Here is a 15918-nt window from a genome sequence, read left to right on the forward strand (position 1 = left end):
TGAGGTGTGAGGTGGGAAGACGGGGTGGGAAGACAGGTTCCCAAAGTTGTTGTCATCAGCAGCCTGCTCTGAATTCAGTGTTAATCCTGCTGAGTGGGAGGCTGGACCAGATGACCTCCTGAGATCCCGTCCAATCTAAATGATTTTGTGGTAAGCACTGTGCTAATCAGCAGTCCTCTATTTTACCAGGTCAAAAATAAAGAAAACAACTTACCAACCAAAACTACAAGCCTGTATTTGTCATTAGGTTGTCGTCTATATTTTGCAACTTCTTCATATGTTGGGATATCTGCTGTATCATACTGATCACTCTTCTTGCACTCATACATAGATTTGTTTGTTTTTTTATCTTTTCTGCTAAGACGAAAGCTTCTTCTAAAACCAGCTGGAATAAGAACAGGATTTTTTCAAAGTAAGAAAATAAGTCTTTTCGAAACATTTGAAAACAGTCTCTTCCAAACATTGGAGGATTCGTGCATGGAATAAAAAATGTATTATATGTTTAATAAGCCAGGTCATTAGAATGATATTTTCCCGCAGTTTTAAACTATATCAGGTGCCTATTTCAACTGCAAAGTTAAGATTACCAATAAAAACATAACAGTTGCAACAAGCAGCTATAAAATATAATTACAATAAGTTGTTAACATATTTAGATAATTTGAGTATCTTATACATTAGTACACATACACAAGGAAATTCATGCAATCTGGACTCTCATACCACGCTTAATGCATTTCTATTAAATCATCATGGCACACAGACATCAAGTACAACATATGGCAGAAACACATTTGGTGTCTGAAAGGGTTAATGAGAATTAACTCCTTGAACAATTTTTTTGTGCTTAGCTCCATGCTGATAGTATAAAAAAAGTGCACAAAACCTTTCCCAAATATGTTTAAAAGTAAAACCAAACACTGCAAGTTAAATTTCAAAACACTATGAAACATCTTAGACAAGACAGTACCCATATTATGGATATGTTAGCATGAAATTAAAAGTTAATATTCCTATTAAATTTGCATTTCCAATTGCATCAACAGTGTGACATCTACAGTGCCTATTTACAAGAGTGCAAATTTCACATAGCTTTTAAGTACTCTCAGAGGAGATAATCATAGACATTTTCAAGCAGAACAGCACAAAAAACCTTCTACACTATATGTTAAAAAACTAGTTTACTCCTCTGTTAATGATTACCTTACAGTTTTTCAAATAAATCCTTTACACTGCACTATATTACATTTTACTGGTACCTCTATGGCACCACTTTTGTTCTAGAAGGAACTACGGGAAGGACTGCAAAGAAGGACTGCAAAGCTGATTTCATTATTTAGGGTAATAAAGTAATACACAAACTACACTTTAAATACCGGAAAAATCCCAACACCTTTTTTGTTTTTTTGCCCAGAACATTTCATAGGACAGTAAACATGTGTAAACTTTTGGTGACCCCAGATATTTCAGCAATATGTTTTCATAAACTTGTAATAGCACTTATGTTTAGGTGTTTGAGAAGTAATCATATTACAGTTTTTTCTTCAAAGGTAGTATCTGGCAAATTCAAGACTCAGTTCTGCAAATATTAAGAACCAGATCTGAAGCGAAATCCTACAAGGCTTAGTGACAGGCTTAGCATTTTGCACACACACAGTTCCACTTAGCATAAATCTTTGCAGAACCTGGATCACAGAGGATGTTAACCAAGTTATTTTATTGATGTGAGCCCCTGTACCTATGGGAATCTACAACACATGCATATAGACAAAAAGGGAAGAAAAATTTTTTTGAGAATTAAGTGATGTCAACACATTCGTATTCAAAATATGAATAAGTAAAATGAAAATCGATGAAAAAGAAGAGCTAGCATCCACTGAAAAGGCTGATGAGATTCTTAAGAGCTACAGTATTGTCAAGACTGAGAAGGACATGGGCTGGGATAGAAAAGGGACCAAAATATGAGATATGAAAACATAATGAAATAAACTGAGTTATGTTATTTTAGTATTTAAAAAAGAACACTAACACTGAAGTGACTGCAGTCAGAAAAGCCCTGTTGGAGTGCTGGTAGCTGTGAACTTACACACCCAAGAGAGGGCCTGGGACATCTTGTCTGCCCTAGTGTGAAGTCCGTCATGACATGAGGATGTTTTCTTGCTACATAACTACACCTAACTGTATAGACAGTTATAAAGAAAGGTTAAAAGTAACATTAGCAATACAGACACATGAAGTGAGTTACTAGTTTCCTGAGGCCTCATCTAAAAGGCTCCAGATTAAAAAAAAATAATAACCAGTTGCCCTAAAAGCAAGCTGAAAATTGTTCTGAATTTTTTTCTGTATAATCATTTTATGAAAATAAACAAAGAAAAGAAAAGAAAAAGTGAGACTAACTCGTCACCATTTGCTACTAAGCAGTTTACAGAATAAAAAGCTTTGTCACAAAAAACCAGAATCCACATATCTGGAAAAGGTAAAAAGTAAGGATAGCGATCAAATGAAGCTAAACCAATCATCTCCATTCCAGTTTGGCGTTGACCTTGCAAATACCAAGCGCTCCATACCTCTGAGTAGCTGCCTCAGAGCACCATTACCAACAGCTTCCTAACCTCGGCTTACGTGTCGAACTGCAGAATCTTTAGGAAAAATACTCTTTCTGCAAAATCTTCATATCAATTCAATCTGTGCAGTTAGGCTTTAGTAAGACCATTTGTAACTTGTTCCTCTTTTCTCCATCCTCTTTAATCAGATTTCATTACCAAACTACCAAGTGGTGCGTTATTTAAGAATTTTCATTCCTTCTTCCCTTAAAAGATGGAAAAAAACCAGATTTTTTTAAATTTTTTTTTTCCTAGCAAAAAGGAGAAAATCTTTCAGTGCTGTCTTCAGGCTGATTTGTCCCTTGTCACTTTTACAGGCTGCACATAAAGCTTCACAAACACTTAGGTGATAAGGTTCCACTGCTAACATGGGTTTCCTTGTTTAAAATGTTTGATATTTCTGTGGCTGAAACTCACTGGTAAAATGAAAATAGTAATATTATCCTGTATATTAAGTGGGTTCCACAACAAGTTCAACTAGGACGTAGACATTACAGAAAAGCTATTATATTAATAAAAAAGAACAAACATGTGGGCCAGAGATAACAAAGCACATTTCCAGTATGGCTGATTTCTCTGCAGTGTGCTGGTGAAGACACTCTGTTAAATTACTGAATATTAAAAACCTGTGATATGCTGATTGCTTTGCCACTTTAAGACTATTGTCAGTTTGAAAGTTGTTTTCACTGTTCCTCAAAGCCCATCTGAATAGCCCCATACAGAAACCCACGAAAGCTTGCTTTAAGCAGCTTTCAAAACCAAGGAAAATGTACAGTTTGGAGAAGAAGGATGAGACTGTTTCAAATATATCCAACATTTTTATGATACTGCTACTGCTTTCCTGGAAACATGATTCTTCCTCTCTCACATCTGCCATTATATGTCCTCACATATGTGGCTTAACTTTACTGTGACCTTCAGAAGCTATTTTATAAAGAACTGTTAATAAATATTTTCTATTGAACTCTACATTTAAAATTGCATTATATGTTGGGCAGCTATGACTGTGAAAAAGATCAAGCTGAACCTGAAACAACATTGTACTTGCAAGGAATAAAAACATTTATGAACAAGCAAAAAAATATTCTGCTAATGCTTGCATATTTTACAGTTTAGGGAAGATGAAAAACAAACTTCATATATTTAAATTAATAATAGAGCATTATTAAAAATATAGTGACAATCACTACGGAAAAACAAAACCAATACTGATATGTGACAGAAAAAGAAAGTTTCTATAAAATGATTAAGCTTAAAAGTAAATTCTTATAAAGAACAAAGGGAAAAAGCATTGCTTGCCCAGAACATTTGATAATATAAACCTTGATGAATGTGAACGGAGCTGCAGGCTACACTTTCTGTGGAATATGGATATCAGCAGAGATTAACTTTAGTTGCCAAGTATGCAGACTATAAAATAAAAGGGGAAAATTCTGTCACTAAAGCAACATAAAATTCTGAATATTGAGAAGCTTGCACCAGCTCACTGGGTTCAGCTACATGACTAGAAGCTTACTGAACATGCAAACCCATAAACTACTGCTGGAATGTAACAGATTTGGTGAAATAAGAACAGCCGCTGGGAAGAAAATATGAAGAACAAATGTTCTCAAACTACAGATGTCTCCAAACCTTATAACACTTCTCAACAGGAAATAAAAATCAAAAGCCGCTACTAATAAACTTAATTAAGGCCCAACAACAATCCAAGAGAAACTACTTACATCTCTAAGAAAAAGAATGACAAAAAAACCCTAGCAGAAAAAGCGCAATTATTCTTTTAACCACTAGCAATATATATTTGGTCATCTCAGAACAACATCCTTACATTTACATAGAGAAATCCACTTGGACCTCACACAGAAATCCAAACTGAAAACAGGCAATGCATGAACCTGTCTTCCTTAATATATTTTAAAAGGACGCTGATGTAAAAAGCTGTGCTTATCTACATTTAATTATATAATTCTAAAGAAGAAGTGAACAAAAGATTGTGACTATGTTGTGTGAATTTAAATCCAAATATATTCATGCAAGTAGAAAGTTAATTTCTCAAATTCAGAGAAATTACACTAACAGGAAATATTATAATTTAAATTCACCTACGTTTCATAAATTCACCAGTAAGGCTCCAGAATGCTATAAAGCACTTACACATACTTTTGTTCATTTTCATTCATTAAAACAAGTGCTTAAATATGTGTTTAAATTATGTATATTATTCACTGAACTGAGTCTAATCTTACACAATTTAGAGTGAACAAATGCTGTTTAATTGTAAATGCATGTACAAGTACTTTTTGTATTCATATTACTGACAAAACTAAGTTTGGAACCATGCTCATTATCTAGGTTTGTATGAACACGGTATTTTTACTAGATATTTCTGGATATTTTTTTTCCCCCCAAATATTGGGATTTTTTATACTGGCTCGTATACCGAGTATTTCTATTGTTACACAGGAACTGCACAAACACAGAGCAGACTTCTTACTCTGCTTGCTTCTGGACTGATTCCCAGCTTGCACATTTAGACAGGGTTAATAAAAACTCAGATTATGTCTGGATTTTTAAGACAAAATTGAGAATAGTAAACAGATGATATTCATCTATATTTACTGTATGTTCATAAAGGTTCAAGTAATGTAACTAGAATTTAAGCTTGGCAAAGGCAAACTCCTAACGTTCTCCCCAGCAATTCCTCAGGAAATTACTGCAGAAACATACATTACTGTACTGTGACTTAAATATTAGAATTTGGTGAAAAATCATTAAATTTATCTAAGTCACTTTAGAGGGGAGGGTTCAAATTAATAGCAGCATAACCTTGGACATAAAAGATCTGACCCCAAACAGTACAGACATTCTGCTTTTTGAAACCTGCCTCTTCTGTTCCTCTTCATGACCACCTCATGTATGTCTAATGTACATATCCTTTCAGAGAGGGTCAGATATTCACAGAATATCCTGGTTCACAGATTGAAATGCCAACAAATGCACAGCCCTAAACCCATAACAAGCCATAAAATCAACTGAAAATTCATTAATTGATATTAGAATTGTTGTAGTTCATTTGATTTGATTACATATTGTCAAAAGCAGCATGAAACATTACTTACATCATTTTGGTTTTAGGAAGTAATCAGTGTATCCATACTTTGAAAACTGTTTATGTTATTATATGTTAATTAATTCTATTATGTTATTATTATCATTATAGTTTCTTCCTTTCTGCTCTATTAAACTGTTCTTATCTCAACCCACGAGTTTTACTTTTTTTTTTCCGATTCTCTCCCCACCCCACTGGGCGGGGGGGAGTGAGTGAGTGAGCGGCTGCGTGGTGCTTAGTTACCAGCTGGGGTTAAACCATGACAGTTACTTAGTAATCAAGGAGTGCCATAAATATCTATCATATTTCAAGAACATGCATATTCAGAAAAATTGAGATGTTCAGGATTCACTTCAAAAAAGAGTACTGCAAAACACAGGTGGACATTCAGAATAAGCCGCTTTCAAAAAAGATACATATTTGTTTTCCCACTCTCCCAAGAAGCAACGGGCAGGGGAAAAAATATCTTTGAAGGCCTTCACTACCCTTGGGATTGAAGGAATATATACTCAGACCATTGGGAAAGAAAGAGGCCCTCTTAAGTAAGAAGGTGGACTGCAGCAGTTAGATATGGTATTGGCTCCCATGTACGTAACACAGAGGGTTTATAAAGTGTCTTTGCCCAGGACTCCTTTACCTTATAGACTATCCGAGTTTTATACCTTGCACAGTACATATGTAAGAGTTTTGTGCCCTCCCTGCAGCTGGTCAGCAAGTTTTGTTCAAATTATTACACTTTAGGCAGTGGCATTTGTCCAGCCCAGGAAGTTATTCCACAGCAGTTTGTTTCTTGAGAAAATACAACTGAAAAATAATTTAGGAGAAAAGCAATCCTAAATGTGTCTGACTAGGATAGGGCTCCTAATGGCTTGTGAAATAAGGAGATACTGGAGTACAGGAGACAGTCTGAATAACAAATCACTGTGTCCTGTTACCATATGCAAAAGAATGATAACATCAACTTTCAAAAGCCTACCTGCTTGATCTTAAGATAGGATAATTTTTAATGAAAGATTCTTAGTGAAGAGCTCCAAGGAACCTCTCATTTCTAAACCAAATAGCTAATTATTCACAACCAGTGAATATACTTGTATCCTTACCCCAAAACTGGTCCTAACCTTAAACAAGTCTTTTTCTCCCTGTTGTTCTGGGTCTCCTCTCCGGCACCTCACTTCCAACAGCACAGAGCCAGCGTGTGAAGGCTGAAGGTACCATCTCTGGACCGATGGCAGCACTCCACCATGTGGAAGCTCTCAAGAGATAAACCATTGCCTGAACTGTACAGTAGTTGTCCAATATTTTTTCGTAAAGTTTTGCCTAAGTAAACTACACCCCATCTTGATTTTTTTGTTCTTTGCATCTGCGACAACAGTAGCTTCTTCCTCAAGACATCTCCTTCCTAGATGACAGAGCATTTTGGTAACTGTAGACCAAAATGTTTCACTGAAAGGGCTAACAGCACCAAGAAAAGATGGATTCTAATTTGCCACCTTCGTTCTCAAATAAAGCAGCAGCCCACTAAGATCTGATTGGAAAACATGACAGTCTCATCTTGAGAATTCATGCAATCTGCATTTGCAGACAAAAAGAAAAGATGGAGGGGGAATGCCTTTTCTGTTTCAAAGAGATGATTTGATAAGGAAAATGCAGTTCATCTGGAATCGCATCCAAAGTATCATTTTCCAAGCATACTTCATTCTCTCAATACGATTACAATTCAACATTAATTTAGTTGATTAACAAAGGTAAGAAGTTTATTTTCAGCATGATTAGATGACCACTAGTTCCACAAATACGTGATGAAATTATTCCACACTAAGTTTTTGGAAAGACGCCAAAGTTCTTTCAATTATATAGTTGTGTGTTCCTGATGTAGTTTATACACCACATTTAAAAACAGTATAGTGCAATATGAAAACCAACTCTAATTTACAGTACTGGTCTAGGGGTGTTTCAGTGAGCCCAGTGGCTTGGATGTACTAAAGCACTTTGACAAGTTTCTTCCCATTCCTCTTGTAGTAGAAAGATGAAAGCCTTGGGAAAAGGGCTGGTTGCCACAAAATCCACTCCAGCCAGCCTTCAGCTGGCAGGAATTCTGGACAGTTTCAACTAAAATATTTTTACATAGCCTTTAAAATGGCACAAATTAAAAAGTTGAAACATATCATGGAACATTCACCTTTTTTAAATGTTACTTTTGTTTGAAATTTGGAATCTTGAAGCTGAAGCCAAAGGACTCCTTCCCCTCTTTTTCCCCCCTCCCCGCAATGATACATTTTGCTCAGACTAGCTTTAAAGCTAAATTTAAGCTATTGAGTTACTATGACTTATTTTATTTTGTAATGTGGAAAAAGAACCAGTGCCTGCAAATTTGCTCTGCAGTCTCACTGAATCCTCCCAAAATTGTTAGATAGACATGTACAAAGAAAGAAAGTGTAAGCAAAACTTGGATAAAACCTTGAAAGTGTGTCTTTGAAGACTTACTCAAACTTTTCATGCTACAGTAACCTTTTTGTTTCATTAAACACATTGCTTACTTAATGTACCTTAAAAGTAGGTATTTTTCCCAAATTTATATATATTTTTTATTTTGACTTAAAAATCAAACCAGTATTTTAGTAGCTTATGTTTAACCAGATAAAGGCATACACTACATAAACCCTTTATGTCAAATCCAATGAGCCATTTTTAAAACCTTAATATTCATGCTTTTCTCATGCAGAGTAAGGACATTCATATGCAGATTACCCCCAAAAGCAAAGTGGACACAGTAGTTCCCGGGAAAGAAGCTGAAAGAAAGGAAGAAATTGTCTTTTGTAACCAATTGCTCACCTAGATAGGATCCACTGTTGTGACCAGCACATTCAGCATCTTCTGGACGAAGGGTAAAAGCATACAGAATAAGAGCCAAGAAATAAAGCAGAACAGTTAGAAGCCCAGCAAAAAATACAGAAGAAATTACTTTAAAAATGACAACTGTATAAAGCATAGCATTAAAAAGCTTTCAATAAGCCATTTTCTTAAAAACATAAAACAACATTTATTGTTTTATATTTTAGCTGGAGATATTCTGGAATTTTGCAGCATGCACACTGATCTTTTTACCTTTTCAAGCAAAAACTGTGAATGACAGCAAACATTCTAAAAAGAATTCTAACGCTATTATTCACACTTTATCAGTTAATAGAAAATATGATGCCACTTAAAAGAAAGCAAAATGTATTTGATGTAAATCAAGCTTTTTTCGTAAATTATACATTATCAGAGTTTAGCTTTAAGTTTTGGCTCACTGGATTAGACAGAAAGGTTTTTGATCAAAAACACATCCTCTCATTTGATATAAAATAGCTATAATGTATATTTTTACATGCCAGAGGCCCTTTGATCAAAAAATATGAGCTACAATTTCTAATGCCTTTATAAACAAAGGCCTCAAGTTAAAAAAAAAAAAATACAAGAGATCAGCTGCTATTACTTTAACATATGCTGCAAGCATAACAATAACCAGCTACACTCAGAGGGAAAACAGTAAAGATGATACTACATGGATGAACTTTCTACCATCTCAGAGAAATACTTCATTGGTATTAATTAGAAATGCAAGACCTCTCATGGCCATGTAATTAAGTCGGAACCATCTCTTTCCATCCCAGCCCACCCAAGTTTTGCTAATATTATTTTATGATACTACTTTTTTATACATATCTTCCAGAAGTTCAAGAGAGAGAAAGCAGTTTGAAACAATAGTTCAAATTACTGATCTTTGCATGAAGCAACCAGGAATATTCTGGTATTTTTATCTACTTTAAAAGATGATTCAATGTATTTGGTGGCAATATAAAAGCATTATATGTATAACATCTCTTAGAAACGTTGGACTATATTCAATTTAATTCTAAACACATGTTCTCTCTAAATAAAATTATTGGGCTATGCAGGGAAACTTTTGTACATGTACCTTCAATTTCCTCTGAGAAGCACAAAGGAAAAATAGGAAAGGAAATCATTAAATGGAGTGAAAACATAACTTAAGACAGAAAAGTTAAATTGAAGAAGAAAAATGCACCTACCACACTCAACCGCTTCCTCATCTTAGAACAGCCAGAAAAACAAAGTATTATTGTTTAATACTTCATAAATAGGAAAAAATTTAGCTATGTAAGCTACTCTAAAATCCTCTTGATAGCACCTATTATATTGAGGCATATACCAACATACTGGCAGTGAGTTTAACTTACATGTTTAACTACACTCAGTTAGAAAAGAACCTACGAAGACATTGAAATATTATGTACACTTTAAATTTCCTATATGAGATACTTCCACTATTTATTTGGTAGCAATGACCTTACCCAGTTGTCATGGAAGATCTCTTTGGTATTAAATGCAAAGTTTGTTAATTCCATTTAATCAGTCTTAACCTAAAATTTCTAAGAATCACTACCATGAACATGATCTCAGTATTTTTCTGCACTTACAGTAACAGCTGCTGGTGCTACTGCCCTTGGAGCTGGGTTTTGGAGGGTTTTTTTTGTATTTTTTTTTTTAATGTCTATAGTTGTAGCTGAAAGAATGCTGAAAGAATTTATATACTCTTGTCTTTTTTTCTCTGACACTATCCTAATATAATAGATGTACTTAAGACTTTCTGCTTACCTACAGTAAGTCAATAAATTTCTGCCTCCTTGATAGTGGAAAACATACATTTTTGCAATCATCTTTGGGCTTTTACAGAAAAGCAAGATAAATATGATGAAATTTTGTTCACAAAGATATTATGTACTAAGGTCTAGATTTATGCAGAGATTTTACAATCTACATCCCATTCAAATTTCTTTTGGAATCTGGATAAATATGCCTAAAATATAAATATTTCCAAGAGTTTCCATGAAGCATGTAGCACCTCGGAATGTGAAGAAATTATTCTAAGAGATATTTTACAATCTTTCACGCGTAACTGATGTACCAAACAAAGGCTAAGTCAAAACTCTCCTGCTTATCTGACTACACAGAAGAGCTTTTCCCATTTCTCATCATGAAATGGATACAAGAGTCTTTTCTGCCAGGGGAACAATACTGTTTTGCAGAATCGTTTCTAGGTACCTTTTTTCTTGAGGACCTATGTTTTAAAATATTAATTTGGAAGACTTCTCTGAATCCTATTTAAAGCTTATTTCTACACTCGAGGTGACCATACAGTTTTAGTAGGCTGGAAAGTTCTCTAAGGTGAGCACTGCTTGGTTGACCACATTTGGTGCCTTAAAAGAGTGCCGACAGTTTTGTGAGTTGAGAGTGAAAGCGTTGGATCCTTTTTTCCTCTCCTGACCTTAAAAGCTCCCAGTTCTTGAAGTGACAAATGCCCTAAAGCTGGACGTAGGATGGCAGGCTGGCTTCCAGGTACTATTTCTTTCTCCTTCTTTGTGCTGAGAGACCTCTTACACTGCCTGATATGTATGACAAGTTTTTCTATATTCCCATGACTTTCAATTGGCTGCAATGTCACTCATGCTCAAAACCAGTTCACATCAATACATCTAAAAAGTCTCCTGAATTCAGCAAAGTTATTTGACTTAAGTAGCGACTGTGCATTTTAAAGTATTCTCTCTGGCATTTTATCATTGGAAACAGACAAGTCCTCATTTATGAACATGGAAGACTGGACCAGGAGAAAAAGAGGTCTGTATGTACACACAGGTATACCAGTGGGTCTTCGTAGCTTAATGCAGCTACAAAACAGTCATCAACATGTAGCTCCCAGTTTGAACTTTACCAGGAATTTTACCAGGGCTACTGCCTGTCCATCGTAAAGCCAGAGGTTATTTGCCAGGAAACTTTGTATTGTGATCCACCGCTAATACAGCTCTGTGTGTTTGAAGCGGTTGTACACATGCAGCAGATATGGCAGATATATGCCTAAAGTTCCAAAGTTTAGAGACATGGAAAATTGGGGTAGATCTCAGGCTAATACAGTTTCACTAAATTGAAGCGAGCTGAGAAAGGAAATAGAGGTGTTTATCTGGAAAGAACAAATAAGAGACTAAAAGAGGACAGAGACTAAAGACGAGGAAATCTGATGGGAAGTAGGAAAATAAAAGCAGTGACAAAATGAAAAGAAAAACCATAAGGCAACATGGAGCAAATAAAACACTGAGAAGAAATACGATCAATTAAATGTAGTGTGGTAAGAAGGGAGAAGAAGTTACAAAGAAAATAGTCACGGAACAGGCTTATGAAACAACAACAAAGCAATACCAAGACAAAAATGGGAAAAAAAGAAATAGGAAACACAAGCACAATGGAAGCTTAGGAAGTAGTTGGTTTTATTCATTTTAGAAAGACTTCAGTGTAGCCAATATCCTAAACTATAACAACTCAAACCAGTATCACATACGCTTTATTTTTGTATGTATTTTAACTGAAATATATTAATATTTGGTTTTGGGGGCCTCACCTAAATTATATTACTTATCAAGTTCAAAACCAGTGCCACCCCAGGAATTTCCTCAACTCTTTGGAACAGTCCAGCACCAGATTAAAATTTTTAGCTTTTGCTGACTTTCTTTCAACAATATTTCCATCAAAGAATCTTACTTAAATGTTTCTCAGTCTAAAATTAGATCCAGCAGCTCTGTTCTAGTTTCTTATCACAAGCAAGTTACATTACCCCTTAAATTCTATTTCACTCTAGTAAGCAAGAAATTGTGACGTACAACAATCTGCATTACAGTGAATATATTAAACACTCCTGATTTTTTTAGTGAACAGTCCCACATAGCAATCGACATCTATACTGTTTTGCAGGTTTTTATCCTATAGAGTTTCGTAGATTGAACGATACATATACGTTCATGCTATAGGAAATTCAAGGTGATCTAATTTAATCCTCTCAAACGTCATCAGATAACAGTATCTCTACCAAGATAATTTGGAAAATGAAGAAGGATAGTCTTGCGGTGAAGGACAGAGCAAGAGTTTATGAGATCCATTTCCACTTCTGTCTCACATGACCTTGACTCAAATGTCATCCAGCTTCAGGTTTCCTTAATTTCTCTGTGGTAGCAGGAAGTTAATATTTGTAAGGACAGGAGACTTCTGAACAAAGATGCTAATGTGCTAATTTAACTTTATAGGTCTGGTTTATTTTTTGTTTTTACTCGTAACTACCTGCAGGTGGGCAATCAAGTTTCAAATACGAACACAGAAAAATACTGAGAAGAAAGGCAGAGTTAAGATTGTGTGGCAATTATAACAAGCAAAAGAGTCCTACTATACATTTATCCTAAATTTTTGGTCTTCAAATACAAGTGGTACAAAGTATTCATTCTTTTAGCCTGTTTAAATTCTTTTGTTGGCAGAACATGATCTTCAATTCACAAGACACTCATCTATGGGTAAACTGGGTTACATCTTGTTTGAATGAACACCATTTGGCTGCAGTTAAATATTTCCTCTTGCTGATACAACGCCAATCACATATGGTAAATCAAAATTGAAAGTAAAATGGGTTTTAAGCCCTAGAAAAACTATATGATGATGGCTTTGCCACAGTAAGTATTTACATTTACCATTAAATACACAGAACAAATGTATTTTCATGGAAAAGACATCTCTGAACAGCTCTGTTGTATATGCTACATACGTATACATATTTATATATAACTATACACTCAGGGTATGGGTATACACATATGCATGCACTGCACAAGTTAACAGAAGTTACAGGCTACACTAGTATATATAAAGTTACAAGCAATTTTCATACCAGAGACAACACATATATAACAAGAATAAACACAATAACCACTGTGAAAGCAAAATTATGCTGAAGGAATATAATGTCTTGGCCGATTACTGCAGCTTAGAAAACTGCAGAACAGTAAGTTATTTGGTTGTTATTCAAAGAAATTTACTTTTTTTTCCTCAAAAAACCAGGTGATCACTGGTTTGTCTACAAATTGAAGTAAGCTACAAATGCAAGAATTGCCATGTTTGTTGGCAATGACTATTATAGTCAGAGCATGAGTAGTCTTTGTATTCAAGTTAACAGACGGGGAGCTATTACACAAATGAATTCATCCCTGTACTGAGTCTCATGTCACTCCCAATTAGCCCGGATGCAACGACAGGAGAACTCACAGAGCCACATCTAGATACAAAGTTGTGCCCAAGCTAAGCTGACCTCTTAAAGCCAGGAATGCTGTTAAGTATTATTGAGGAATACCAGGTGAGCAGGTTTTTGCAGAGCGGGCATTCAGTGGTGGCTCAGAAGCTCAGACATACCAAAGCTGATTGCATGCAGCCAGACACACCTCTACTGTACCTCCCTCTGTGTCCCACAGAACTCCCTCACGCCCCCCGTCAGCCATACTGCTCGTTCACCATCCCAGCACACAGAAGGTTAGTCTTACTCACACAATCTCGTGCACGTCTCTTTCTTTACTTTCATTCCATTTTCCTATTTTCTTTTCTATGCTGCTTTTTCCTACCTTTTTTTTCCCCACTATAATTTTCCCATAGTATTAATGCACAACACTGCTTTTTGCTGAAAAGTCACTGCTGTTAAGTATTGAGAAAAATGTTGAAAATGCTTGAGAGGTGTGTTATCCCTCCATCATTTGCACTAACCCAGAGCCTGGGAAGTAACACTATCAATCTCATCAGCGGGTCAGCACATCTAACTGCCATTTACCTCATGCTTTTAAAACTTAGCAAATACTAATGTTGAACTTGTTGAAGTTTTCTACCAATAATAACAAAATAGGTCAGAGTTCCTATTAGTAATTTTTGCATTCACCATTGCAAAAACTTTAACAAAACAAATACGTTAGTGTTTCATTTAAACGGAATCAAGAAACAACTGAACTATAGTGCAAATAGTGACTATAGTGATGCTCTTGCATAATACTGTTAATTGCATTAATCTAACCATTTTAAAGCCCATCCTCTGTGGGATTTTGCCTAACAGGGTTTATGGGCAGCTTTTGTCGATCTATTCTTCCATTGCCCTGCTGCCTTGTTGCAATACTTTCTCCTTTTCTTGATCCTCAATATGAAATTTCACTTCCCTGCTTTTCCCTTTATTTATTCCCACTTGTCCTGTGTCTTCCTCTCAATGTAAAACCATCTCTTGTCAAGTGTAGGCTTCACCTATATTATCAGTTTCCTTTGACCTTACTCCCAGATACCAAACTATGGGCCTTCTCCATTTGCAAATGAAAAAGTGTGATTTCACTTACCTTTCAATATGGACCATACACTGTTTTGCCCCCTCCTCCAATGCACACATGACATGTTAAAGCTTTTTCATTTTGACTGGTGCAATGTAAGAATGATTCTGTTTTGCCATTCAAGAAAACGGCTAAATGCTGGGAGAGGTGTGTGTATGTATCTTCCACAAAACTAAAGTATTTACTTATATTCACTTTACACATAGGCACAATGAAAAAGTTGACTTTGCTATTAAAGTGAAACTAAGAATTGGCATTTCCATTATAAACTGATCCTTTTAATAATTTAGAACTAGGTTAGGTTTCTGATTTTTCAGCAAAAATTATTTGCAGTGAAAAAAAGTTCTGTGGAAGGTATCCTCTACTCTCTTTCCTTGATATGTGTATACATACAAGCATCACCAAAAAAGCCCACTCTTATTTTGCTTCCAAATTTATGATACAGAAATATGTGTACAGATTAACTTTACACAACATGCGTTGCTATGCTGAAAAAAGTAAAAATTTCAAAATAGGAAATAGAAAGAAGGCTTCCCAAAAGTAATCCAATTGAGCTCCTTGCAGGTTTTGAAACATACTTAATTATCAAAGCAAATCCTGAAGGATGTTAATGTATGTTACTGTAAATACAGTTATTGACTATGTTTTAGACAGCTCTTTTTCTAGACAAATACAACAGTCCTTCCCAGTTCCAGAACTGGCTTGAGAAGAGAGGAAAAAAAGAAGTTGTAGGATACTTCTCATATGTTATAGGATTTTGACTAATTTTTAGATTAATTCTCAAGTAGAAGGACACGACCACCCTGGAAGTCCACCTAAGAAACCAGAGCTGACTCACATTTTCTGGGGATCCAAGAAAATAGAATATTTCTCCTTGATTCTCCCTATTAAAAACAAAGGTATGTACCCAGGTTTCCTCCTCATTACAAAACATGGGATCTGTGGAATGAGTTGACTGAACAGAGCAGGCCAACTTCCA

The 15918-nt window shown here is 35.4% G+C and overlaps 1 protein-coding gene across 2 annotated transcripts in view; it reads right to left on the reverse strand.

Annotated features, from left to right (window-relative positions):
• Nucleotides 1–15918, reverse strand: part of MPP7 (membrane protein, palmitoylated 7 (MAGUK p55 subfamily member 7)) — a 149364-nt gene that overhangs the window by 14150 nt on the left and 119296 nt on the right. For both annotated transcript variants that reach the window (XM_010583734.1, XM_010583824.1), the window contains exon 12: nt 215–385. In XM_010583734.1, the coding sequence (XP_010582036.1) occupies nt 215–385 (171 nt within the window). The remainder of the gene's footprint in view (nt 1–214; nt 386–15918) is intronic.

The sequence above is a fragment of the Haliaeetus leucocephalus genome, unplaced genomic scaffold (assembly GCF_000737465.1).
Source record: "Haliaeetus leucocephalus isolate CR32 unplaced genomic scaffold, Haliaeetus_leucocephalus-4.0 Scaffold0, whole genome shotgun sequence".
Classification (NCBI taxonomy): domain Eukaryota; kingdom Metazoa; phylum Chordata; class Aves; order Accipitriformes; family Accipitridae; genus Haliaeetus; species Haliaeetus leucocephalus.